This window comes from Neovison vison, chromosome 12, assembly GCF_020171115.1.
Source record: "Neovison vison isolate M4711 chromosome 12, ASM_NN_V1, whole genome shotgun sequence".
Classification (NCBI taxonomy): domain Eukaryota; kingdom Metazoa; phylum Chordata; class Mammalia; order Carnivora; family Mustelidae; genus Neogale; species Neogale vison.
In genome coordinates, this window is record NC_058102.1 from 17,876,207 (window position 1) to 17,901,579 (window position 25,373).

At 46.3% G+C, this 25,373-nt stretch overlaps 1 protein-coding gene across 1 annotated transcript in view; it reads left to right on the plus strand.

The window, feature by feature from the left end:
• Positions 1–20,890, plus strand: part of LOC122891227 (putative tetratricopeptide repeat protein 41) — a 59,569-nt gene extending 38,679 nt beyond the window's left edge. The window contains exons 9-13 of the mRNA XM_044226738.1: positions 5,490–5,629; positions 11,064–11,235; positions 14,396–14,543; positions 15,321–15,394; positions 20,827–20,890. Of these exons, the coding sequence (XP_044082673.1) occupies positions 5,490–5,629; positions 11,064–11,235; positions 14,396–14,543; positions 15,321–15,394; positions 20,827–20,867 (575 nt within the window). The 3' untranslated portion in view covers positions 20,868–20,890. The remainder of the gene's footprint in view (positions 1–5,489; positions 5,630–11,063; positions 11,236–14,395; positions 14,544–15,320; positions 15,395–20,826) is intronic.
• Positions 20,891–25,373: the final 4,483 nt, after the last annotated feature.

Here is a 25,373-nt window from a genome sequence, read left to right on the forward strand (position 1 = left end):
AATGTAGACCAGATCATGTCACTTTCCAGGCTACGATCATTCCAGAGACTTGCTGTTTGCACTTATACTGAAATCTGAACTCCTCATCTTAAGTTACAGTTCTTTGTGTAATCTGACCCCTGCATGCCCAAGTAGTGTCATTTTATAAGACTCTCCCCCTTGGCCTCTAGATGTCAGCCGCTATGGCCTTCTTTCTGTCCTTCAAGTACATTCTGCCTTTGGGTCTTTGCACCAGCTGTTCCCTTTGCCAAGAATGTTCTTCCCACTCATATTTTAATAGTACCAGTTCTTTCTAGTTATTTAGATCTCAGCTGACATGTTACTTTCTCAGAGTGGCTTCCCCAATCTGATGTTATATCTAGTCATTCTCTGTCTTATAAATGAGATTTAATTCTTTGCATAGCTACCTCTACCTGATTTTGTCTAGTTTGTTTCTTCTTCTCCTCCTCCTCCTCCTTCTTCTTCTTCCTCTCCTCTTCCTCCTTATCCTCCTCCTCCTTCTTCCTCTCCTACTCCTTCTTCTCCTCCTCCTCCTCCCCCCTCCCTTCCCCTTCCCATTCTTCTTCTTCTTCTCCTCCTCCTCCCCTCCCTCTCCTTTCCCCTGCCCCCTCCTTCTCCTCCTCCTCCCTCTTCTTTCTTCTTCCGCTTCCTCTTCCTCTTTCGCTTCCTCTTCCTCTTCCTCTTCTTCTTCTTCTTTTTCTGTCTCTCTCTGCTCTCTGTTGCCCTGTCTCTGACTCTCCCAGCTGCTGGAATGTAAGCTCCATAACAGAAGGACTCTGCCCCCTGCGTTCATTGCTGTAGCCCCAGTGCCTGCTAGGGCAGCAGCACCAGGTGTGGTGTGACTGCTGAATGGCCCCTTCCTAGATCTCCACCATGATCTGGAACCAAACACCTCACTCTCTCTGCTCTTCGGTCCCCATCTTTCAGTTCTCTAAGCACCTTGCTTTTTCCTGCCCAGAGCCTTTGCACGTATTCCTCCTCTGCCCAGAATTCCCACACTGTCTCTCCCTCATTTTGCCTCAATACCTTCTACTTTTTTTTATACTCTCAGCTTAATTGATATTTCTATGCAGAGACCTTCCATAGTTCATATCACCAACTCTTTCATGGTTCTTTTCATAGTTTGAATTTATATTCATTTCAATGATTCTGTGATAATCTATCTTCCCTACCATTCTGACAGCCCAGCTGGTGAGTCTCAGGTCTGTTTGGTCTCATCCTTTATCTACTGCACCCAGGGCAGCGCTTGGCCCAGAGCGGGTACTTAGAGTGCACTGGAAGTGGTTATTGGAAGAATGAGTTCACTAAAGAATAAATACTGGATTTCATTGGTTCTTAAGAAGTAGACTTGCCCCAAACTTAACATTTCTGAAAAAGGATGCATCTTGCTGTTGATGGCATCTTAGAGTTGATGAACATGTTTTTAATAAATACATTACTATATTCTGTTTCACTAGTAATCAAAGAAATGCAAATTAAAGCAAAATGCTATTTTTCAGGTACCAGATGGGCAATGATTTTTTTTTTTAAGTGAATTTTAAAACTTTAAATAATAGGGGCATCTGGCTGGCTCGGTTGGTAGAGCATGTGACTCTTGCTCTCTGGGTTGGAACTTTTATCCCCATGTTAGGTGTAGAGATTACTTAAAAATTTAAAAAAACTAAAAAACTAAAAATAAAAAAAACAATAACAATGTTGGTAAAGGTGTGAGGAAATAGGTACTTCTACATGCTACAGTAAGAGTTTATACTGGGACAATCTTTCTGGGGAGCAATTTGGCAATATATATTGAAAGTCTTAAAAATATTAATACCCTGTGGCTTATTCAATTTAACAGTTGTTCTAAGGAAGTAATAAGGGATATTTAAAAAGGCTTCTGCCAATGATTCCCACTAAATAACATTTAATAAATATTAAATAAAAAATTGTATGTAAATGAAAAAATTGAATCAGTAGTGGAAAATTGACTCAAGGTAACCTGTAAAATGGAATACAGTCCAATGGTAAGTACATGTGCTCTCAATTTTTAAAGATGTGGGAAAATATTCATAATACAATATATTTTTCAATAGACTGTAAGCTCCATGAGGGCAGGAACCATGAATACTGCATTCGGTCTGTATTCAATATCTAGCACAGTGCTGACACATAAGTATTTGTTGAATATGGAGGTGAAAAAGCAGGTGTTAGATATAACACGTAGTGGTGCTAGGAGCCTAGAGGCAGGGCGCCCTTGCTCAGTAGGGTAGTGGCGGCTTCACAGTGCTGAGGGGACACCCCTGCCCACACAGCCCCTGCACTGGTGCCCCTTTCCCCCTACTGCCCCCAGCCTTGCTTCCTCTGCGCTTCCTCCCTTGGCTCGTACCATGGCTGATCAGCTGACTGAAGCACAGACTGCTGAATTCAGGGAGGCTTTTCCGTACTTGACAAAGATGGCCATAGCGCCATCACAACAAAGGAACTTGGAGCTGTCATGGGGGGTCACTGGGTCAGAACCCAACAGAAGCCAAATTGCAAGATATAATCAATGAGGTAGATGCCAATGGTAATGGCACCATGGACTTCCCAGAATTTCTGACTATGATCGCTAGAAAAATGAAAGCCACAGTGAAGAAGAAATTCGGGAGGCATTTCGAGTCTTTGATGAGGATGGCACTGGGGACATCAGTGCGGCGGAGCTCCATCATCCACGACCAGCTTAGGAGAAACACAGATGAAGAAGGAGATGAAATGTATCGATGGAGAGGACCAGTCAGGTATGAAGAATTCGTGCAGATGGTGACTACAGAATGCAGACCTACTTTCAACTCCTTCCCGACTCCAGAAGAATCAAATTGCATCTCTTAACTGTTTGCAAAAAAAAAAAAAAAAAAAAAGTTCACTTACGCATTCTGTTTCTGTATAACAAAACTGAATGTCAGAAGCACTTTCTGTCCACACGCACAAAATCTGTGTGTGTGGGTTGGTGATCCTCTCCCCGAAGACCTAACCGCACATCAGTTTTACCGTAGAAACACCTGTACCACCTGGAGATAAGGAAGCACTTAGTGGACTCCTTGCAGTCCCATTGGCTAGTGGTTTATCCACTGGGCTGCCCAGTTTTTCATGCATGCGGCTTGACAATGGAGCACGGTCAGGCATTTGTATTAAAAACAAAAAAATGAAAAAACAAATTTAAAACCTATTCAGATGCATTCTAGTTCAGTCCGTTACTATAAATTGCCTTAGCAGGTTTACCGAAAACAAACATTGAAAATTGGTTTACCTCAGGATGCTGTGCGGGAAAATGGGTGAAGGATAAACTGTCTAGACGTAGCCCCCACTCCCTGGAGGACAGACCCCCTCCCCCATTGTACTTTCAGGTGTCCCCACCCATGGTGACGATGACATTCCTCCTCGTGGCGTGCTGCGTGTGTCCGTTTAGTGTTCTCCGCGTTGTACTAGAGCGAAATGGGTGTCAGGCTGTCACCCGCACACATTTTCAAAAAGAAACCTTATCACGGAAGCATCTGTGGACAGTCTGTTTTTGAAACTTTCTGAAGCATGACTTGGAGCCAGCGGAGCAGGCTGTGGCTGTAGACTTCATTGCAACCATCAACACTGCTGTTCAAGAAGTTGCAGTTTACGGCCATTCCAATTTGTAAATGCTAGTCTTTTTTTCCCCTTCCAATAAAAAGGCCATTAGCTTAAAAAAAAAAAACCCACATACTGTAGGATAATCCCAGTTTTATTAAAAAAAAATGACTGTGGGTACATGCTGAAGATAAGAGGCACATACAGAAATATGTGAAAGCAGTTTATCTGTGAAGGACGCAGTTACGAGTGGTTTTTGTTTTTCTTTGTATTTTTCTATATTTTTCCACGTTTCTATGAGGTACCCGTATTAGTTATATCATGAGAAAAATTATTTGCTTGCCCGTTAAACTACACGTTGGTGTTAAGGGAATGAACATGAGGAATGTGGTCAGCGGCAGGAAGGATTCACGAAGGAAGTTTTCTTGGAGCCCATGAGATTGTTGAATTGAGGATTAAACAGAATGAATGGATATTGTCCGTTCCAACCTGAGCCCTTGACAGGGATCTGGACCCAATAATCCTTGTGGAATTTGCAACTCCCTCTCCACTCCCCTCCCCTCTCCACCGCCCACGCAAGGGCCCATCCTTCGGTTTTTTGTCCAGACCACTCTCGGCCTGCCTGCCCTAAACATCTGCTTATAGTTCTTAGTTTCCTTTGTGGCTTGGATTGACCTCTCAGTTTTTTTTTTTTTCTTAGATTTTATTTATTTATTTGAGAGAGGACAAGAGATCACAAGCAAGTGGAGGAGCAGAGGGAGAAGGAGAAGCAGACTCCACACTGAGCAGAGAGCCTGATGTGAGGCTCGATCCCAGGACCCTGAGATCATGACCTGAGCTGAAGGCAGAGGCTTAACCCACTGAGTCACCCAGGCCTCCAACCCCTCGGTTCATATTCCCACCTTTGGTCCCTTTGCTCGGATGGGCACTGTGGATGAGAGTCTTGGACTCTCTTGAGCTCTCTCTCTCCCTTGGCTCTCATTTAGTTTTTGCTCTTGGCCTTGAAGCACTATAGCTTTGGTTCAGAGCCTCTTGGCCTCTCTCTTGTGCTGAGAGCTATGGCCTCATTTGCTGTGCTTGGTGTTGAGAGCCTAGAATGCTGCTTGACAGACAGTCGATGCTCAATACATATTTATTCCTTGCCCAAATGGTGATCCCTGGAAAAGTTGGCAGAAAGGAAGCAGGCATGTACTCAGTGTCCAGGTGGCCTATGGCAGGGCCAATGGAACAGTTGAAGAACATGGGATGTGTTTGTGTCAAATACATCAGATGAAATCCTTTGAAATGTAACGATGGTCCCATGTAGAAGGTCAGATGCTGGAATCTTGGGGAAAAAGTTCTGGAAATGACGACTTTTGTAGTACTGTGTATTTAATTGGGTCTTCAAGTTCAAAAATTTCATATATTTTCATTTGGGTATGAGAGGGTATAAAACACACATACACACACGCACTCACACACACACACACACACGCCACACAAGGCATATTCCCTATTTGATTCCTTTAACATTTTGTTCCTTCTGGTAAAGCCAGTAATTCAAGACAGTTGCAACAGAGGGCAGAGTTGTGTAAGTCATTTAAACACCTTTTTATTCTTGCCTGAAAATCACCCCCAAACCCATATTACAGCGAAATGTGGACTGCGCTGTGGAAATGCTCCTTTGACTCTCTGGTTTTCATTATTTACATATCAAGATGATTTAAAAGCATTAGGTTATTTTTCCTGTCATTGTTTCAAATACTTGGTAACGTGTGTAAGTGCTAATAAAAGCAAAGTGCTAATCCCTTGAGAGGGAAATGCTGAAATATGGATAATGTATTTATAACTCCTGTATCAAGATTAAGTGATAGGGACTCTTTGTTCCTTTCCAGATATGCTTTATTTAGGATTATTTACCTTTCTTTCCAATTTAGTGCTGGAGTGCAGGCTTTTTGAGGTTACCACCACTGACAAATGCCGATTAATGTTCTTTATTGCAAAATTTCTGAAGCTCATGGGCAAGACCAGAGAAGCAGAAGAGCTGTTCTTGAGTGTCGAGAACATACTCATGCAGGTAAAGTGGGAAATTACTTTAAATCCTTCAAATGCGGTTCTGTTCATATCAGATATTTTCAGATATCATTTACCTTTGTTCCCTTATAATGTCATCTGCAAACAGAGGACTTAATAATAAATAACAGATACTAATTTAATTACATTGATCAGAGAGGAAGCTGACTTTAATCCATAGCCCAAACTGTAGATTAGTACCAGCAAGTAGTAGATAGATGGGAGCCATGTTTTGAAGGAATGAATACCAAGAAGTACAATTTTTGAGGGAAAAAAGAATGTCGATAAAGCAAAAGGAGTAGAGTACTGGGTTGAAATGAACTAATAAAAAACAGGTTAAGGACTTGGTTATGGTTATAACTGGTTATAATTTTTATAAAAATGTTGGAGAAGGTTGATTATCTTATCTCTATATTAATTTACTTTTTCTGAAATATTAAGTTTTAGCTTTGTTGAGTACAATGAAAGTTTTTCTCCTAATGCATAACTATACCTGTGTGTATGAGGACATTGAACTGGCCTTTAAAAACATTACAAGTTTTTACTGATTTCAGTAGTGTTTATAGACCAAGATTAGTGTAACCCAAGACAAAGCTGTTTTTATATCTTAAAACAAAGAGCTTCACATTTTTATAAAACACTGCCTCGGCCTCCATCAACACACACCTTTATAGAAAGAATTCTGTTTAAAGAGATGAATAAGATTAACATGGCAAGTCTCCTCATGGTGGAGACCATGCTTATCGACCAATTTTCGTATCCTCCATGGCATCTTACAACCTACAGCTGCCTAATAAACGAATCAGTGAATCAATTTAGCTTTGCAAATACTTCACATCCTTAGAAGGCGGCACAGAGTACTGAAGAGAGCGTGGGATGTTTTCGGTCTGACCCAGATTTAAAGAGCTTTGGCGCTCACTGCTGTGTGACCTTGGTGAGAATTTTAACCTCTCTGACTCTGTTACGGATTCTAGTATTTGTCTCAAGGGGTTGTTAACAGGGTCGAGTAAGCAAGTACGTAAAGCACTCCACGCACCGTGTGGCCCACAGTGAGAGCTTAAGAACTGATAGCTCTTGTGTTATTTCTGTCCATGGCTTATAAAGTCCTGGAGGCCCAGGTTAGAAACAATAAGACCCGTCGAATGAAGCTATCTTGGCCACTCTTTCATCTTCCGGGGGGTGGAGTCCGGTGATTCTCTGCTATCTTACTATTGACTGTGGAACTTTCCCCTGTGCTCCCAATTTTTTTTTTTTTCCCGCCAGGTCCAGATGACCATTACTGACAGACATTACTGTCTAGAGAGTACCAGTTTTCTTACGAGGTAATCTCTGAGTGCCTGGTTCTAGTCATTCACTTAGTCATTCACTCATTCATCCCCTCGGCTGACTCGCAGGGAGGGCCTTGCCTCCCCTGTGAGGGAGCACTGTGCCGGGAGCTGGGGTGGTAGCCGTGAGCGAGGCAGGCACGGTTTCCACCCTCATGGAGCTCCCCGTCTAGCTGGAAGACACCGGCAACACGCAAAACAGCCAGGAAGCAGAGCCTGTCCGATACCTGGTCGTGAAAGTATAAGACGGCTTCATCGGAGCTGCGCCACAGCTTAGACATTCAAAGAAAATTTCCCTCCTCAGAGCACTCCTTTGCGAGGCATCGATCTTATGATTCTGTTCTCAAAATATTTTTGCAACAATGCTTTGGGCTGAGCCACCATGGAGACTGTTAAAAGAATTTTCGTTAGGCGCTGAAGTTACTTCCAAAAGAGAAGTTCTAAAACTATTTTGGCAATAACAACGTCTTTGAAATAGGTGCCTAACATTCTCAAGGGGAAGGATCTCGTTATTTGTGTTGTATGCATTCTGTGTGTTGTAACTGTTATAATCTCTTCAGCTTATTAGGTCATTTAGGAATTTTAATGCAGCGGTTTTCAGCTGGGAGGTAGTTTTGGCGACACTGGAGCCATTTTTGGTTGTCACAACTTGGGGGTGGGTATTGCCACTGGCATCAGGAGGGTAGAAGCAAGGTGTACTGCTCGCTGCATATCCTGCCTGAGCGGGACACTCCCTCCCCCTGCCTGACTCCCATACTGCAGAGCTAGCCTGCCCTACGTGGCAGTGGTGCTCAGGCTGAGAAGCTGATTTGATCGGTCTGTCTGTTGAAAAAGTAGATCTCAGGCTCTCCCCACTCCAGTTTCATAGTCAGTGTGGCAGGCAGCTGGAAAACCAAAAAAATACTTTTGTGAAGGTGCCTCCGGTTATGGGTCAGTGACTTATTTGTTAAATGTGCAGAGCCGAGCTTTGGGGAGAGGAGGTCTGGGTGCGATGCCCTTGCTCTCCTCCTTGCTAGCCATGCGGGCTTGGGGGATTTATAGAACCTCATGGAGCCTCAGTTTCCCCACCTGTAGTAGAGGAGCAATAATCCCTATTTCATAGCGCTTCTGTAAATACCTACTGAAGTCACGTGTAGCAAGTGCTCAGCTCAGTCGGGACTCCAGGGATGGTGGCTGGAGCAGACGGCACCTGAGAGTGGAACACAGCTTGTGCTAACACAATCACTGTGAAATACAAACAAATATTTACTGAGCGCCCACGAAGCTCTGTGCCTGGATGGTGGGATAGTCTGGAGTTAGAGGAGAATGAAAGACCTGTTTTCATAAGGAGGAGGCTTGACAACATAGCACCAAATTTGCCATGCCGATGGGTACTTCTGGCAACGTGGGCAGTGAGACTCAAGGGTGGCAGGACCTCAGTAGTTTGGTGAGGGCTTGGGACCTGTCCCCCTCTCTGAGGCTTCAGTCCCACTCTAGACTAGAAATGTGGCCAGGACATGGGGAGGACTTAGGGGGACCCTGAGGACTCGAGCCTGGTTGACAGGCACAGAGAAATCTAGAGAGGAAGGTGATTTGGAGGGGAAGACAATAAATTTTAAATGTTTCAGCTACTGAGTTTGCAGTTGGGGAAAGATATCCAAGTGGAGTCTCCAGCCAGCTGGAGGATAGGTAGTGTTGGAAATCTGGAGAGAGACTTGGTGGGGGACATCTACTTACATGTGAATGCCGAAACACGCAGGGAAACAAGGCCTCCAAGTGATGATAGGAACTGGTTCCTGGGAAGTTATTTATACCTAAAAGGAGACAAGGAAAGAAGAGCTTGTAAAGGAGTGGGGGTTGGAGGAGGGGAGAGGGATCATAGTTTCCCCTGAACCAGGGAAGGAGGGCTGCTTAGGGGGCTGGACAAATGAAGACCAAAAGAAGGCCCCTAATTCTGGTGAGTGCAGTCAGTGGTAACCCCAGAGATGGAAGGGGGTGGATGTGGGAGGAGCTGAACTGCAGGACTTTAAGAGGCAAGTATGTCATAATGAAATGGAGAACCAGCACAAACTGATATTGGTTTGAGAAGCTTGTCAGTAATAGGAGAAAGATGAAAAGTCAAGATACGATCAGCTTCAGGTAAGGTTTGATCCAGGAGATGTATGTCTGTGTGGAGCAGGAAAGGAGCCAGGGAGATGGGCAGATTGGAGATGCCAGTGGGAACTCTGTTCAGGGGACAGGACTCTTGAGAGTTCAGGGGACGGTGGGTCCTTGAAAAGGAGGTTGGGCATCTCTTCCTCTGAGATAGACAGGAGGGAAGAAAATGGATGGAAACATTGGTAACTTGAAATTAATTGAAGAAAAGGGTAAATGAAGTATACAGACTTTAATTTTCCAAGATCTATCCCCACTTTCAAAGTAAGTAAAGTACCCCGCTCCTGAATGTTTAGCCCCGCAAGTGATTGGAAAGACTACATTTCCCAGCTTTCCTTGGAGCTAGAGATGAGCACGTGCCCGAGTTTGGGCTGGTGACATTAAGTGAGAGTGATATGGGTAACTTCTAAGAGATTTTCATGAAGTGAAGAGTCTGATCTTCTCCTCTTTCCTCCTTCCTGCTGGTTGGACTGTGGCTACGATGGCTGGAGATGGAGCAGCCATTTTAGACCAAGAGGTGTCCTTGGAAATAGAGGTCAGGCAAGGTCAGGAAACAGGTTAAAAGGAATCTGAGTCTCTGATATCATGATATGTCTGTATCTCCAGGCCATCTACTTCCTGACTTTTGCATGAGGGAGATATCAAGTCACTATTCATTTGGGTTTTCTGTTACTTGCAGCTATTCATGATCCGAACCAATATCTGAGGGCAGCCTTACAGGGTTCGTCAATATAGTCAGCATGGAATTGGGGGACAGGAAGAGTGAGCAGTAGGGGTGAGATCTAGGATAGCCGCTGAGAAGGGGCACTTTTAAAGATATGTATGAGGGGTGCATGAAAGAGCTGTGGCCTCTGCCCCAGAGATTCCTTACCACACCTGGCTGCCTCCAGGGCTGAGGAGATCCATATCTCCGAGTAGAGGTAACCTGTTTCCAAAACACCTACTAGAAAGCTCTTGGGTCACGCTGCAGGTCCGTTGGCATGGGGAGCACTTTCAACAGGTGCAGAGCACAAAGAATTCATGCCAAGCAGCCAGGCTTAGTCCTTTCCTGGGCTCACACTGTGGTAGAGCAGGAAGTATTACAGAACCAATGAGGGTGATGGTTCATTTGAATAGGGCCTCAGTTCTCAGATATATTCTGGTTAATATTACTTTTCCTGAAATGAGATTAAGTAGTAAGATAACTCGTCCTTAACTCTCATTTCTTGCAGTGGACTTCTAGAAAATTATAACCAACAGGTAGATTCTTATGTGTTGGAACAGTTTTGGTAGAGGAGTAATACAAAGTAATGAAGTTGAAGTGCTCCTGAACTAAACAATGCTGAGCCATTAAAGAGAATTTAAATTCAAGTCTCTAAGCAAAAATGTGTCTGGTCACTCTTAAATTCAAGGACCACACTGATAGTGTTTTTAGGAGTTCCTTTGAATTCTTGATAATACCTCCCCTGGGAATTTTAACATGTGCAACACACTGTCATGTTATTCTTACCTTCGAAAATATTAATTATTATTATTATTACTATTCTTAAATATGTTATTTATGTGAGAAAGAGAGAGAGAGAGAGCACGAGCAGGTGGAGGGTGGGGAGCTGCAGGGGCAGAGGCAGAAGGAGGCTCCCCTCTGAGCAGGCTCCTTGATGCAGGGCTCAATCCCAGCACCCCAGGGTCATGACCTGAGCTGAAGGCAGGCACTTCACCCTGACTGAGCCACCCAGGCACCCCAGAAATATTTATGGCTGTAAACTAAAACAAGCTCTGAAAGACATATCCCCAAATTTACTTTTAGTTTATAGAGCTTCCCAATAACTAGTTCGCATCATTTTATAAATATTTAAATTCCCTAAGAGAAGAAATGATATAAAGCATGCCATCTTTTGCGGGCATGTTATGAAATGGGCCTTTGCTGAGTGGGCGTCTGGCTGCTGTGTCCAATCTATGGCTGGCTTCCCCCAGCAGTGGTGTCCTTTCCACTTTGTACAGAGTCGGGCCTCGACAGAGATGCTTCTCAGAGTACAGAACACCACTGGAGAACTCTACCTTGAAATAGGGATGACTCAGGAGGGCTTCCAGTACTTCCAGAAAGCATGGTCCAACCTGATGGAGTTTCCACCCAGCTCCATAAAAGACAACCAGGCCTTCCTGAAGCAGAAAGGTACGGCAGACAGGTGCGGAGGGGGTCGCGCTTTGTGTTTCGGAGTTGGGCTCCTGGGCCAGACCCAGCTACCAAGCAAGGGGACGTGGATGTGTGTGCTTTGTGCACCTGGGTTTTGTGGCGGTCACATGAGGGTTGACCAGTCAGTGCTCCTCATGGGACGGCCCAGCCTTTGGGGCTGTCGAGGCCTGATCGTGATGTGCGTCAGAAAGGGAGGCTGTGAGCAGGACGGGGCCCCGTTCACATGATTCTGAAGCCTGCTGTTCTGGGTTGAAATCTCGCCTTTCCACTCACTGACTCTTTGCCATTAGACCTATGACTCAACCTTTGTTGGTCACATGTCTCACGTTTGTAAGGGAGCATTGAGAGGAGTATCTGCTGCGCTTTGTCGTGAGACTAGAAGGATTTGTGGGAGACCGCGGGGTGCGCAGGACGGTGGCTGGCCTGCAGTCCAGGGCTCGGGGAAACCCGCTTCTTTTATTCTCGGGTATTTGATGCCTGAGGCTCTGTAGGACCACTGAGAGAGCAGAGACAAAGAATGTTTACTGAATGAAGGTATTAAGCATTTTTGACCCACTGATTTACAGTCAGTCTAATCTAAATATGCTGTATTTAAATGGCTGCATTAATTCACTTTTGTGGTATAGCAAGCCAGCCCAGAAGGCAGCCATTTGAACAACAGCTGCTTACTGTTGCCTACGTTGGCTGGGGGATTCCACAGGTCCAGAGTGGGCTCAGCAGATGGAGAGCAGCGGGCAGGGCCCATGGGGTGGGCTGGTCTACGAGGCTTCCCTTCGATGTCTGGGCCACACGTTTCTCATCCTCCAGGAGGATGGTGAGGGCCTGTTGGTTTGGTGGCTCGCAGGATTCCAGGAGCGGGGGAGCAGAAGCACAGACCTAGGTTCAGCCCTGGCCCACACCCTCTTGTCCTGCATTCAGTTGGTCAAAACGAGTCACCAAGCCTCATTCAAAGGGAGAGCACAAGACCCCACGTCTTGATGGGAGGAGTTGCGGAATGGCATTGCCGAGGGGAATTGGGTGCAGGTTGGCATTGGGGGGGGGTGCTGCTGCTGTTTCGGCGGTCTACCACCAGGGCTGTAAGACCAAAGGTCACCGTGGGCAAGCTACCTACCCCCGCTTGATCCCAAGTGTAAGTCCAGTTTTACGGTAACACTTCCCACTTGTTGAATCCTTATTATGTGTAAGGCACTTCATGCTCATGATCTTTTACCCTCAAACGTGTCTCCTGTGGTACGTATTGCTATCCCCATGGTACCGACGAGGACACTGAAGGTCAGAGAGGTAGAATAACTTCAACCACTTCAGCTCTCACTGCCGGCAGGCCTGGAGCTGGGAGTCCGAGCTAGGCTGATCAGACCCTAAGGCCTGTCTGCAGAAACTCCTCACCGTACGGAATCTCTTCTAGAACTGACGTGTATGAAGCTATAGTCCTCGATATACAGAGTGTAGCTTCCGAGGCACCCGAATGCAGGCAGAGCTGGTCACAGGCATGCTGGGACCTTAGTGAGCAGAGGAAACCAGGGTGGGAACCAGGCGCACTCAGGTGGGTCCTGGGACTGGCCTTCTAAAGCCGGCTGGAGGGTCTAGAGAGTAGCGCTTGGAGGGGTTGAGCAGACCTTGGCTTGGTGCAGACAAATGGGACTCCTGAGGGGTCCAAAGCAGCAGGAGGGGTGTGGTTCTGCTGGCAATGGAGGCTTGGGGGTAGATCGCTGTCCTTAGTGGCAACTTTGATGGGAACCCTCTGTAGTTCCAGTGTTCTGACAAGGGTCAGGCTGGGATTCAGGGCCCAAGCAAACAGGTGAAGGCTCGGATTCCCAGCTGGCCGGAGCTGAAACATTCAAGAATTATTTCCTGAGCACCTGCCATGTGGGTGCTGTGCTGGACAGGACAGTCGCCAACTCTGTCCTCTAGAGGAGGGGACACATAACACAATAATTGCAGGCTGGAGTAAATGTAATGAAAGACACAAATGACATGCAGGAGGAGCATAAGCAGGGAGTGCGTCCTCTTCCGAAAAGTCCGGAGGCCTCCCTGGCTGAGACGTATGGTCCTGGCAGAGGGAACAGCCTGCACAGGGCCCTGAGTGGAGAGGGCCTCGGCCTGGGTTAGCAATGGAAAGAGCCTCCCTGAACAAGGGGCAGGATACAGATGGGCCCACATTGTTTAGGGCCTTGGGCAAGCATTTGGATTTTATTCTCCGTGAGGGGAAGCCACTACATGGAGTTAGAGTAGGCATGCTGTCATTTAGTTGCTATTGTGCTATTACTTTTGTTGCCTGAACTACACGGTGGATAGGAGGAGACGTAGGGAGATCAAGTATGTGGCTGTCCCTCCAGATGCCCAAGTGTGAGATGGGAGGCCCTGGATGGAGGTGGACCGAGTGCAGGGGGCACAGGCAGTGAGGGACATACCACCCAGGATGGGAAAGATGTTTCTTGACAGTGTGATGGCAAGCCTTTATACTTACAACTGAGTTCCCTGGCACAGGAGGTTAAATCTGCTTTTCTTTCCTGCTGCCACTGCTATTCTAACACCTTCCAGGAACGTTGTTAGGGCTTTTTTCCTTCCTAACAGAATATGGCTTCAAAAACACTTTCCAGCATTTTAGGAGTCGGTATTAGTGTCAGGATATATAACTCTCAATAAAGGAACCACATGGTGGGCCTTGGCAGCAGGTACATTCCCGAGGCGGTATGTATCTAGGGAGAGCTCATTATTTATTAATTGGATTTATGGGGCTTATTCATGTGTTTCTTATTGTAAGGCTGTATCATTTTATTTCTTATTGCAAGACTGCACTGGCTGCCTTCGGTAGGACTCGGTTACCACGGTGATGACTGGTTTTATCACATCCATATTCTTACTTAATTTCTGATCTGCCCATTTGCAGAATGGTCTCAGAATTTACTTTCAATCCATTGTCTTAGCTCTTTGGCCTTTGTAATTGCTGTGCACACACAATCATTGTATGAAAACCAATCCCCGTGCAACGTAGGCAAGTCATTGGTTTATGAAGAAAAAACCTGGCTATTGGTGGTGATGAAGCAAAGGTATTAAGTACCTTATTGACGTCTTAACTCTTTTGTGGAACAAAAAAAAACTTCAGCATCACCTTCTTTGCCAAAATTATTCCTTGCAGGCAGAGTGCTGAACAACCTGGCAAAGTCAGCCACTGAGAAGTACTTAAAAGAAAATCACATTTTGGAACGCGCTGCTGAAATTTCCAGCTCATTGGACAACAACCCCCGTGATCAGGCTACCATGAAATACACCGAAGGTGTTCTGATGTAAACATGGGTTTTTTCCTTGGAAAATTATTGTTTTCTGTACTAGCTTTTATGGTTAAGTTTGATGTTCTTAACCTATGCTTATTAATCCATTTCCCACTGATTGGGTGAAGAAATACCGAATGTTAGCATTTCCATCTTCTGCTTCGGTGGTTCTCAACCAGGGGTGATTCTGCCCCTCAGGGGACCTTGGGCAATGTCTGGAGGCATTTTTGGTTGTTACGACTGGGGGGTGGTTATCAACATCTAGTGGCTAGAGGCCAGGATGTTGCTAGATGTGATAGAGCACACAAGATGGCCCTAGTGCATGCTGCCAGCCTAAAGGTCAGCTGTGCTGGGGTTGAGAATCGTGGCTAGTTTCTCATAAGATCGTCAAATGTCTTCTTACATATCGCTTTGAAGGTCTTAAATCTCTGCCATTATAAACTGCTCTGCTGTTCTGTGTCTTCCCGTATAAAACAAAGGATTTTTTTAAAAGAAGATTTTCTTTATTTATTTAACAGAGAGAGAGATAGTGAGAGAGGGAACACCAGCAGATGGAACACAAGCAGGGAGAACAGCAGGCACAGGGAGAAGCAGGCTTCCGGCTGAGCAGGGAGCCTGATGTGGGGCTGGATCCCAGGACCTGGGATCATGACCTGAGCTGAAGGCAGAGGCTTAACGACTGAGCCCCGCAGGGGCCCAAAACAAAGGATGTTTATAAGAATTACTTTTGATAGCAAAATGAAGTAGCCAGCATTATCGTGCCCAGTAAACACACATGTGTTTTATTTTCAGATTTGTTGCTGGAAACACGTCTCTTGCAAAAACGAGATTTCAAGAATGCTTAAATATCAGGAGAAGTTTATTTGGTGAGAAAAACATCCTGGTTGGAGAAATTATGGAATTTTTAGCAGATTTACTATTTTTTCTACCAGAAGATAGTGAAAGGCAAGTTTTTAAAAAAAGACTTAAAAAAATTATTTATTTGTGAGAGAGAGAGAGTGAGAGAGAGGGCATGAGTGGAAAGGAGAGGGGCAGAGGGAGAGAAAGAGATCTCAAGCACAAGCCTGAAATCATGACCTAAGCCAAAACCAAGAGTCAGATGCCCAACTGACTGAGCCACCCAGGTGCTCCGATGCAAGTTCTTATAAAAAGTCTCAAGTAGTAGGTGGTCTTTCTGCCCCCAAATTGCCAGTGGAAGGGAAGTCTGGGGTTGAGCCATCAGTGTCTCACGTCCTTGGCTGTAGCCTTGTTCAGAACCCTGAGGGGCTCGCCGTGCCTGAAAGTTGTGTCCCTGTTCATTTGTCAGGACACTGACCGCAGTGTCTTTGAGAGGAACTCTCAGCCCACAAAGTGTGTAGAGCTCTTGGCAGTAGGCAAAGTACCAAGGAGTATGATGTTGTGCTTCTCTGTATCACTCCCAGGCCTTGTGAGGAAGAAGATGGACAACCGGCCCTGGAACCACACTTGCACTGAGTGGGTCCACTTACCTACGGCCTTGTTTCCGTGAATACAGTACCAGACGATAAATGCATTTTCTCTTGCATATGATTTCCTTCCTATCATTTTCTTTTCCTTAACTTACTTTATTGTAAGAGAACAGTACATGACACAAGGCATACGAATCTGTGCTTATCGACTGCTTCTGTTATCAGTAACCCTCCCAGTCAACAGTGGGCTATTAGTAGTTTAGTCTTGGGGGAATCAAAAGATACCAGATTTTCAACTGCACAGGGGTCAGTGCCCCCACCCCCGCATTGCTCGAGGGTCAGCTGTATTCACTTCCTGCTTCTGTGCAGGACTCAACTCCCTTGTTTGTGGGGCCACATCCTTTGGTCTGCCTCTTGCAACTCTAGGCCAGCCTGTGATGTCTCAGACCTTCCCTCTCTGTTTTCCTGCTAACTCTTCTCTGCCTGCTCAGCAAGTCCGCTTGCTGTCCTGTGAGGTGGGGGGCTTCTCTCAGCTCCCCCCACAAGGCACTGTTAAAGCTGTTAAAGAAAATTTATTCATAATGGTGTAGGCAGGTCAGGGCCAGGGACCAAGAGGGGGCAGTCCTGTGGGACAGCCAACAGGGTCCTTGGCCTCAGGCAGGATGGAAATAAAACATGAGCCAGCAAGAGATGGAAGCAGAGTTTATTGAAGATATATGTAGAAAGAGCGAGAGGTGTGTGTGTTTGGGGTGGGTGGGGGGTGGAGATATGGAGATACAGATGAAACATCCAGGAGACTCAGAAAGGAAAGATCATGAGTCTTGGTTTTGCTTGGGGTCTGGGGGTTTTTACTGAGGGTGATGTTCTGGTGTACTTGTCCCCTTAGGCATCCAGGAACCAGTTAGCACCAAGATGAGGGCCCAGGTGTTACTCCTTGGAACCAAGGGACCTTGGCATTGAGATGTTTGGTAATGGTGGTCTGGAGAGCATGTGTGATGGCTTCATTCAGTCATTTCTTACCAGGTCCTTTCTTAGATGTTATCTGTTCTAGGGAAATCATTAATTCCTTGTCCCTTCCAAGAAGGACATATGCTGTTTGCATTATGAGGCATGTGTTGAGTGGGGTGGAGGGGTACAGGTCCTAGCAAGAGTAGAAGCCAGAAAAAAAGCAAAAGAAAAAGCATTTTTTTTCTCTCATGGGGTCTGTTTGCTTTCTCTGTCTCAATAATAGTTATTAAAGAAAGGTAAGAGGGAGACTCAGGTCCTGTGGTAGAGTTTTGCAGAGGGGAAGAGAGATTGGACCCAACCCCATATCCAAAGAGAAGTTGGGCAGAGGGGGGTCAGTACATAGAAAATTACCAAGAGGAAGCACTAGTGGGGAGAGGATTCTGGCTTGATAGACCCAACAGGATTCTTGCTGAAGGCAGGCTGAGGGGATCAGACTTCACCTGGGATGTGACGGGGAAGGAGGAACCCAGCCTGATATTGAGGGTGATCGGACTGGTAGGGGTGGGAGCCTCCTTCAACTGACTTTGCAGGAGTCTTGCTGAATGGGCAATGCAGAGATGAACACAGAAGTCTAAAAGTTGAGGCCTACTTCAGAAAGAGTGATAAGAGCCTGAGCAGAGTTTGGTCAAGGAGAGATTTTTTTTTTTTTTTTAAAGATTTGATGTATTTATTTGACACACAGGCTTCCTGCTGAGCAGAGAGCCTGATGTGGAGCTTAAGCCCAGGACCCTGGGATCATGACCTGAGCCAAAGGCAGAGGCTTAACCCACTGGGCCACCCAGGCACCCCAGTCAAGGAGAGATTCTTTGTGGGTTTCTGTGTTTAAGAGAGGGTTGTGGATATTATGCTGTGGAGACCATCAGTGTTCGCATCTGCAGGGTCTGACCACTTCTCTTGACAGGTTGGTTGAGAGAAGGGTCTTTGTGAGTCTGGAGAGACAGAAGCAACACGCCCTTCCTTTGGCGCTGGCTCCCACCCTTTCCCACGGCTCACGCCCTTTCCTAGCCGAGACTGAAGGACTGGGGATGCTCTAGGTTCAGTTATGAAGTTGTGAAGTTTTGTTTTTGGAGTTTCTGTCCCTCTGCTCTCTGTTCCCTGTCTCGCTTTGCACTTTCAGTTTTCCACTTGCCTGGAGATAATTTCCCTCTTACCTCTCCCCAGGAAGGTAACCTCTTCCTGCATTTGCTCCCAGGAGGAATGTGATGTTGCTAATTTCTAACACTTAAGTCCAAATCCATATTTAGCCTTTCTAAGAGTATTTCTAAGAGTATTTACTCTTAGAATGTATAGGGAATGTGTAAGGGTAAAATTACAGGTGCTACATAGTAGTGGGGACATGGAGGGCTTTGGGATCTGAGTACCTGGGTTCAAATTAGTAACAGGGAGAACTTAACGTTTGGTATCTCCTTCATTTCTTCACTGGTAAAATGAAAGTGGGGATACTATCTTGTTCACAGGATGGTTGTGAGGGCTAAGGGATCCCGTATGTAAGGCGTTTAGCAGAATGCCCGGCACATACCAAAAGAGTTCATTGAATTGAATTCTTAGTATTACTATTTTGCTCCCCACCAGGTCGTTTTTTAGACTCTGAATACCAGATAAGCCTCCTCCTGTTCCTCTTCAGATTAGCACAGTGAACAGAGAAGGGACTCTTCTTTACAGAAGCAAAAAGCATGGCACTAGAACCATTTCCTTGTGAAAGAAAAATCTAAGCATGAAACATACTGTCTGAGTCATTTCTGCTTCCCCGGGCTGCCCCATCGCAAATCCAGAGCTCATGGGGTGTGAATCATAGACCTTTGATATCACTTGTCCATTCCACAGGGATGGACTCTGTGGCGGCCCATCTGACCATACCTGGGTGCCTTTGACCCAGCCCTCACTGGCAACGGTCAGTCTTCTGAAACAATGGAAGGCCTTTCATCTTGTTGAAGGTTGCCTTTAGGCAACACATCTTTCTTAACACCAGTTAAGACCAGGAGAGATTTTGCTGTGCAGCTCGACTCACCTCTCACACAGGGGTAGAGCCTTTGCCCTGGTGGCCAGGGCCCTTGTGACAGCTGTCATGCACTACAGAAATGAGGGGCACCTGGATGGCTCAGTGGGTTAAACCTCTGCCCTTGGCTCAGGTCATGATCTCAGGGTCCTGGGATCGAGCCCCGCATTGGGCTCTCTGCTCAGTGGGGAGCCTGCTCCCTCCTTTCTCTCTCTCTCTCTCTCTCTCTGCCTGCCTCTCCACCTACTTGATATTGAAATAAATAGTATTTAAAAAAAAAAAAGAAATGATCCATGGGATCCTGAGAGCCTTGTGGCATGGGGATGAGGTAAGTGAGGTTAAGTTAAAAAGAAAAGGACAGAGAGGAATAAACAAACTGTCTTAAGAGGAACAGTAGTTATGTTTTCAGTAAACATAACTACTACTCCTCCATCTACTCCTCCGTCTACTCCTTCTTGACTTTGTACCCATTCATTAGCCTCCACTTCAAGGTCAAGTTTCTTCCTCCCTTTGCATTTACTGTCATTTAACTGCTGCCTCTACCCAGCTCCATTTTACTCTACTCCAGCCAACGTCATCAGGAACATATTAAATGTGTCCCTTTGCACTTTTTGATCTTGTTGGCCTTCTCCTGCTGAAGTGTTGATGATGTGAATGACTCCCTTCCCCAAAAAACCCTCTTCTGGTTCCTGAGATGCCTTCTCTCCTGGCTCTGTTTTCTGATGATCCCTGCTCAGTTTTTTTTGTGGGTTTCCTATCTCTCTCTTTTTCTCTCTCCCTCCCTCTCTGAGTGTTGTCCCAGTGGTGTTGCTGTTTTGGGTTTAGTTCATGGAGGCTGTGCTTGGATGCTGGTCTCAGCAGGAGTCAGCATCTCAACCTCACCTGTGCCTAGGGCTTTAGCCATGAGGTGCTGGCTACTCTTCTCCATGTCCTTCTCAGTCCTCTATCATCTATTGGATGCCTCCGTTGTGTATTCCAAATTATTTGGGCATTTCTGAGTCAGCATTCTCAAGACTGAACACATTCCCTCCCCCCACCCACCCCGATGAAATGCATCTTCTCCTGTTTCACCCAGTGTGGACACCACGGCATCGTCTTAATTATATTTATGATCAGTCACTATGCGGAAGACATTACATGCGTTTTTCTCTTCAAATTGAATCTTCAAAACAATTGAATCTTCAAAACAATTTGTTATTTTATTTATTTATTTCAGAGAGAGAGAGAGAGAGCGAGAGAGCACAACAGGGGCAGGAAGCTGAGGTTCAGGAGGTTAGAAGGCTTGCCCAGCTTTAAGCAGTAGAGGTGGATCAGCACCCAGGGCATCTGACCACAGGGTCTCTGTGCCTCACCAGCCACCACCAGGCCTGTCGGACTTGAGAGCTTAAGCTCCTGATCACGTTACTCTACTGCGACCACAGCGATCACCCGCTGCTCCCAGTACTGGGCCCACAACGTTCAGGGGGTGCCCAGCCTCCGCAGGTCCGTCTCCTCCAGGCTCACAGCATCTGCTCAGACCCTCCTGCTTCCCGTGGACTAAGTGGCCTCCCAGCCTCTAGCCTCGCCCGCTTCAGTTTCCCCTGCACACTTCCAGCCAGGCGAGTTTATCAAAGTGCACGTTGGATCACATCATTCTCTTAATGAAATCTCACTGTTAAAGACCAAAAACCCTTAGAGCCGCACACAGTGCCCTTCGTGAGTGTCTGGTCCTCTGTTTAACTCTCCAGCCTCTGCTCCAACTTTGGGAAGTTCTCTGTGGGCAAGGATTAGTCTTCCTCATCCTTGATCCCCAGCCCTGAAGGTTTGTTGAATGAATGAATTCAGTGCTTCTTTGATGCAAAACTTTAATTAAATATCTCTTTTCTAGATTCCAAAGGAAGCAAGCAATTGAATATTATAAACAAGTGATACAAATAAAGGAAAATGCGGGGACTTTTGCCACCTCCTCACTCGTCAGGAAGCAGCTGAGCGTCAGCCTCAGTGACACCTTGTGTAAATTAGGTAATTGTCAGTGTGTTTCTATTAGAAGCCAGGGACTTTTCCCTCTGACCTGCATGCTTTGCTTATTTTTAAAATGTCTTCATTTCTGAAGCAGGAAAGTCCTGTTCCACAGACTTTCAAATTTTTAGGCTCTTTGTGTACCTTCCCTCATTAGGAACGTGTCTTAGTCTGCTTGGGCGGCTAGAACAGGATGCCATGGACTGGCAGGCCTGAGCAACTGAGGTGTATTTCTTCAAGTTCCAGAAGTCGGGAAGTCTAAGGTCAAGGTGTCGGTAGACACGGTGTCTGGTGCAAGTCTGCCTCCTGGTCCACAGACAGCTTTTTTCTCGCTGTGTCCTCACGTGGTGGAAGGAAGGGCACCTCTTTTATGAGGGCACTAATCCCATTCATGAGGGGTTCACCCACATGACCTGATCACCTTTCAAAGGCCTCATCTCGAAATACCATCATTTGGGGGTTAGGACTTCAACATAAGAATTTTTTTGGGGGGGCGCAAATAGTCTGTAACAGAAAGAGATCTTCTTCTTGTTTTTTTTTTTTTTTTTTTTTTTCTGAGGGAGAGACAGAGAGAGCACAACAGGGGGAGGGGCAGAGGGAGAAGCAGGCTCCCCTCTGTGTGGGGCACCTGAGGCAGGGCTCAATCCCAGGACCCTGAGATCATGACCTGAGCCAGACGCTTGACTGACTAAGCCTCTCAGGCGCCCCAGAAAGAGATCTTCTAGAAGTCTTTCCATCCCATACTCACTCACGTGACGGGGCACCATGCCCAGCCATACCCCTCTCCTGGCAGGGTAGGTTCCCTTCCTCCTTCCGATTCTGTTTTAAGTCACTGTTTGTATAGCGATTCCTATGAATCGCCCGTTCATGCTTAATCCTGTGACACTAAAGTAACAGGTGGCTGAAAATCACAAGTGGCTCTTTGCATGGGCCCACCTTTGATTTTACATATATAATGTAAGACTCAGTGCCTCAGACCTGGCCCAGAGATTTGAAGGCAATTTCTGATTAAAGATAAAAATCAAGGGGTGCCTGGATGACTCAGTTGTTAGGCATCGGCTTCGGCTCAGGTCATGATCCCAGGGTCCTGGGATCGAGCCCCTCATCGGGCTCCCTGCTCGGCGGGGGGAACTGCTTCTCTCTCACTCACTCCCCCTGCTTGTGTTCCCTCTCTTGTTGTGTGTCTCTCTGTCACATAAATAAATAAAATCTTAAACAAAGAAAAAGATAAAAATTAAAAACTTGAAATGATCATTAAAAATGGAATTGAAAATGTGGTCTTAAACCTGAGGAGGAGGGCAGGGGTTGGGTGTACTCACTCTTCTCGCTGCTTGTTGTTTCTGGTATTTCTCTTTTGCTTCTCTTCACAGAGGTTCTGATTCTTTCTTTGGGTTTCTTCCACCAGTGTCGTTATTGCCTGTGGCTTGTAGTGCGTGCTGACTTTCTTCTTCACTGGCACTACTGTTACTGGACCCTAAAATCAGTTTCGTGTGTCTGAGGCCCAGTTAGCTAATCTGTGAGCCACCGCGTCAGAAGCAGAGAAAGCTTTATTACCAGAAGGGCAGACGGATGGGCAGTCAGGGGATGGGTCTCGAACCTGCCTTGTCTTGGTTGAGCACAGAGACAGCTTATGTGGGGCTAATAAAATATGTGGGGGTGAGGGTGGGAACCGGATGGGCCTTGAAACTTCACAAGGAGAGGCTCAAAACCTCTGGGACATTGCGCTCTGGGGACATCTGGGCTCCATGCAATGGTCTCAGAGCGTTACTTGTTGGCTCTGTGTCTGTAGCTTATCATGTCGCCTCCCTCCTTGGTTCCTGTTGTGGGCACTGGGACAAAGAAAACAGGGACAAGGTTAATGATTCTTGCAAGGCTGTGGAGGAATGTGCTGACGTGTAGCCCGCAGGTGACAGGGGAGGAAGGGCCTAGTGATAGTTCCCATAGATGAAGAAACATAGGCCCTGGTGAGGTTAGGGTTACCTATGAAGGGCGGTCTGCCCGGCTGACTGTTGATGAGCTCCCCAGAGGCCTCCTGAGAGAGGGTCCTCCTCCCCAGGCTCTGCTGTATCCAGGGACCACAGGGGCTGGGCCCTAGCCTTCCCTGCCTCACCACTTATTGGGCCCAGGACCCCATTAGCTTGCTTTGCAAATAGGGGCACAGGGTGAGTTCTGTCCTTTACCTGGAGTGTCGCTGCCAAACTTGGGAACCGAGGAGATTGGAGAGTTGAGTCGGGGGCTGCAGATAATTCCCAGACAGCAGGCTGGAGGCCGGCCACAGCGGGAGGGAGGGAGGAAGGGGGTGGGGTAGGGGGTGGTCAGAGCTGTGAGTCCCATGGGGCAGGGATGGGGAGGGGTTGTGCTTCCAGTGAGCGAGTTCCCTGTGTGCCTCGTAGAGACGTCTCTGCTTTATTTCTTCTACTAGGTTAGACCAGAAATCTCAAGTGCCACGACTAGAAAAATTCTGGAGTACTGTCAGGGATCATGAAATCTCATTGCCACAAGGCGTGGCCAACTTCCACCTAAACAGGTTTTCAGCCCATGCGATACTATCCTTCAGGATGGAAGTCTGGAGAAACCTCGATTGTCAAGATGGTGGGAGGAGAGGAGGCAGGGGACAGGAGGGGGAAGGGAGCATGACTGCCATTTAGTGGGTGGAGGTCATAGGCTAAACACCCTATGGGGCTCAGGACAGCCCCTCAACAGCAAAAAATTGTCCAGGCCAAATGTCAAAGTGCCAAGATTGAGAAACCCTGAGTTAATCAACCACTTTCTCCAGCGTGCATGTTTGTTGTCCATTTTACCATAAAACACGATTGCTTTCAGCCTAGTCATTTCCCAAGAAGGAAGAGGCTTAAATACTTGATACCTGCAGGGAAAGATTATTTTCAGTCCATAGATTTAGGAGTGTGCACGTGCGAGAGTGTGTGTGTGTGTGTGTGTGTGTGTATGTGTGCAGTATTTTCTCAGTAAGCGTTTTCAGGCTGAATACATGAAGGATTTTGTTTACAACCAGAAAATACAGATGAAGATCTATGCAAAAGCAACTGTACACCTAATGTGGTTGCTTTGTATGAATAATTTGTTCCCAGTGGTGCAGTCTGGTCTATGACGGAGGTATAACGTATTCATTAGTCTCAGATAACAAGTTTATTGTCACGTACATCACACTTACACATGGGAGTGCTCAGCTCCAAAGGGTGAGTGCCCTGTGAGAGCCCTAGGGCTTGGGGTCTGTGCACCTAACTTGGCAGGGGAAAGGGAAGGGGGGAAAGGACAAGGACATTTAATAGAAAAGCAAATTATTTTTTGGAAAGATGAATGAACCTTAGGAGAATAAATGAGGTGTCATTTGTAACAATGTCTGTCTAGGTGTGGTGCCAGCTTCTTGTGTCCCAGCAGAGAAGATGTGAGTTGCTGTGGGGAGGGAATTTATAATGCTTGAGTCCTACATGCAGGATTTTAAGAACTCGAAAGCCTTCCACTTAAAGTAATCCTTAGGTCATTGGGAATGTGGCATGCTTTGGGGTAGCCTTTCCAGACCTCCTTTGCCTACCTTCAATGGAGAGTGTCTTTCTGAATGGAATGTGTTTGTGTGGACTCCATCAAATAAGAAGTAAGCCACCGGCTCCTCATCATGCACCTTTGTAAACCAAGTCTTAGGCCCACTGTAGTAAAAGTGTTACCAAACGTGGGTCATCAGAGCACTCCTTTGACGCTATGTAATTTTGCATCAAGAAAAACAAGAGCCACAGTATACTGACCACTGCCAGTTATATATTCAGTGCACATGTATTTTAATCCTTTATAAATTGTAATGCATAATGCAATTGTAAGCATGTTTTATCTTACCCAACTAGTTTGTAGATCTGGGGTGGTTTGGGAGAATTACGTGCCCTCTAAAGAAAAACAAGTCCCCTACTGTCCCCCATCCCCCCGGAAGCACTCCGCTTGAAGTTGCGCACGCCAATGAGCAGGTACAAGAAGTTGCTAACACAAGTCACTGCTTGGATCTGCCCATTGTGACTTTGGATTGGAGGCCCATGTATGAAACTATTGGTTCCTTTTGTCTCTCGCTTGTCTTGCGGGGCCATTTCCTAGGGTGCTCTGCAGTGGGCTACCTACCACTTTGAAGTTGTCCCTTAGGTCCTTCAACATAAATTTTATGAATGCCATATGGCCTGTATTTCCATTTAGATCATCCTACACATACCTTCTAAATTTGGGAACAATCTGTCTTGGTCTTTTCTGGTTGTAGTCACAGACAAACAGGTGGAAATAAGGTTCCCTGTGCTTGGAGGACTGTCCTAAGTGTACCCGGGATATGAAAACAAAAGACAACTTTCGCTTTTCACTAACCGCTTACTTTGTTAGGAAGCAAACAAGCCTACAATAGAAGATGTAACATGTGGAAGGTTT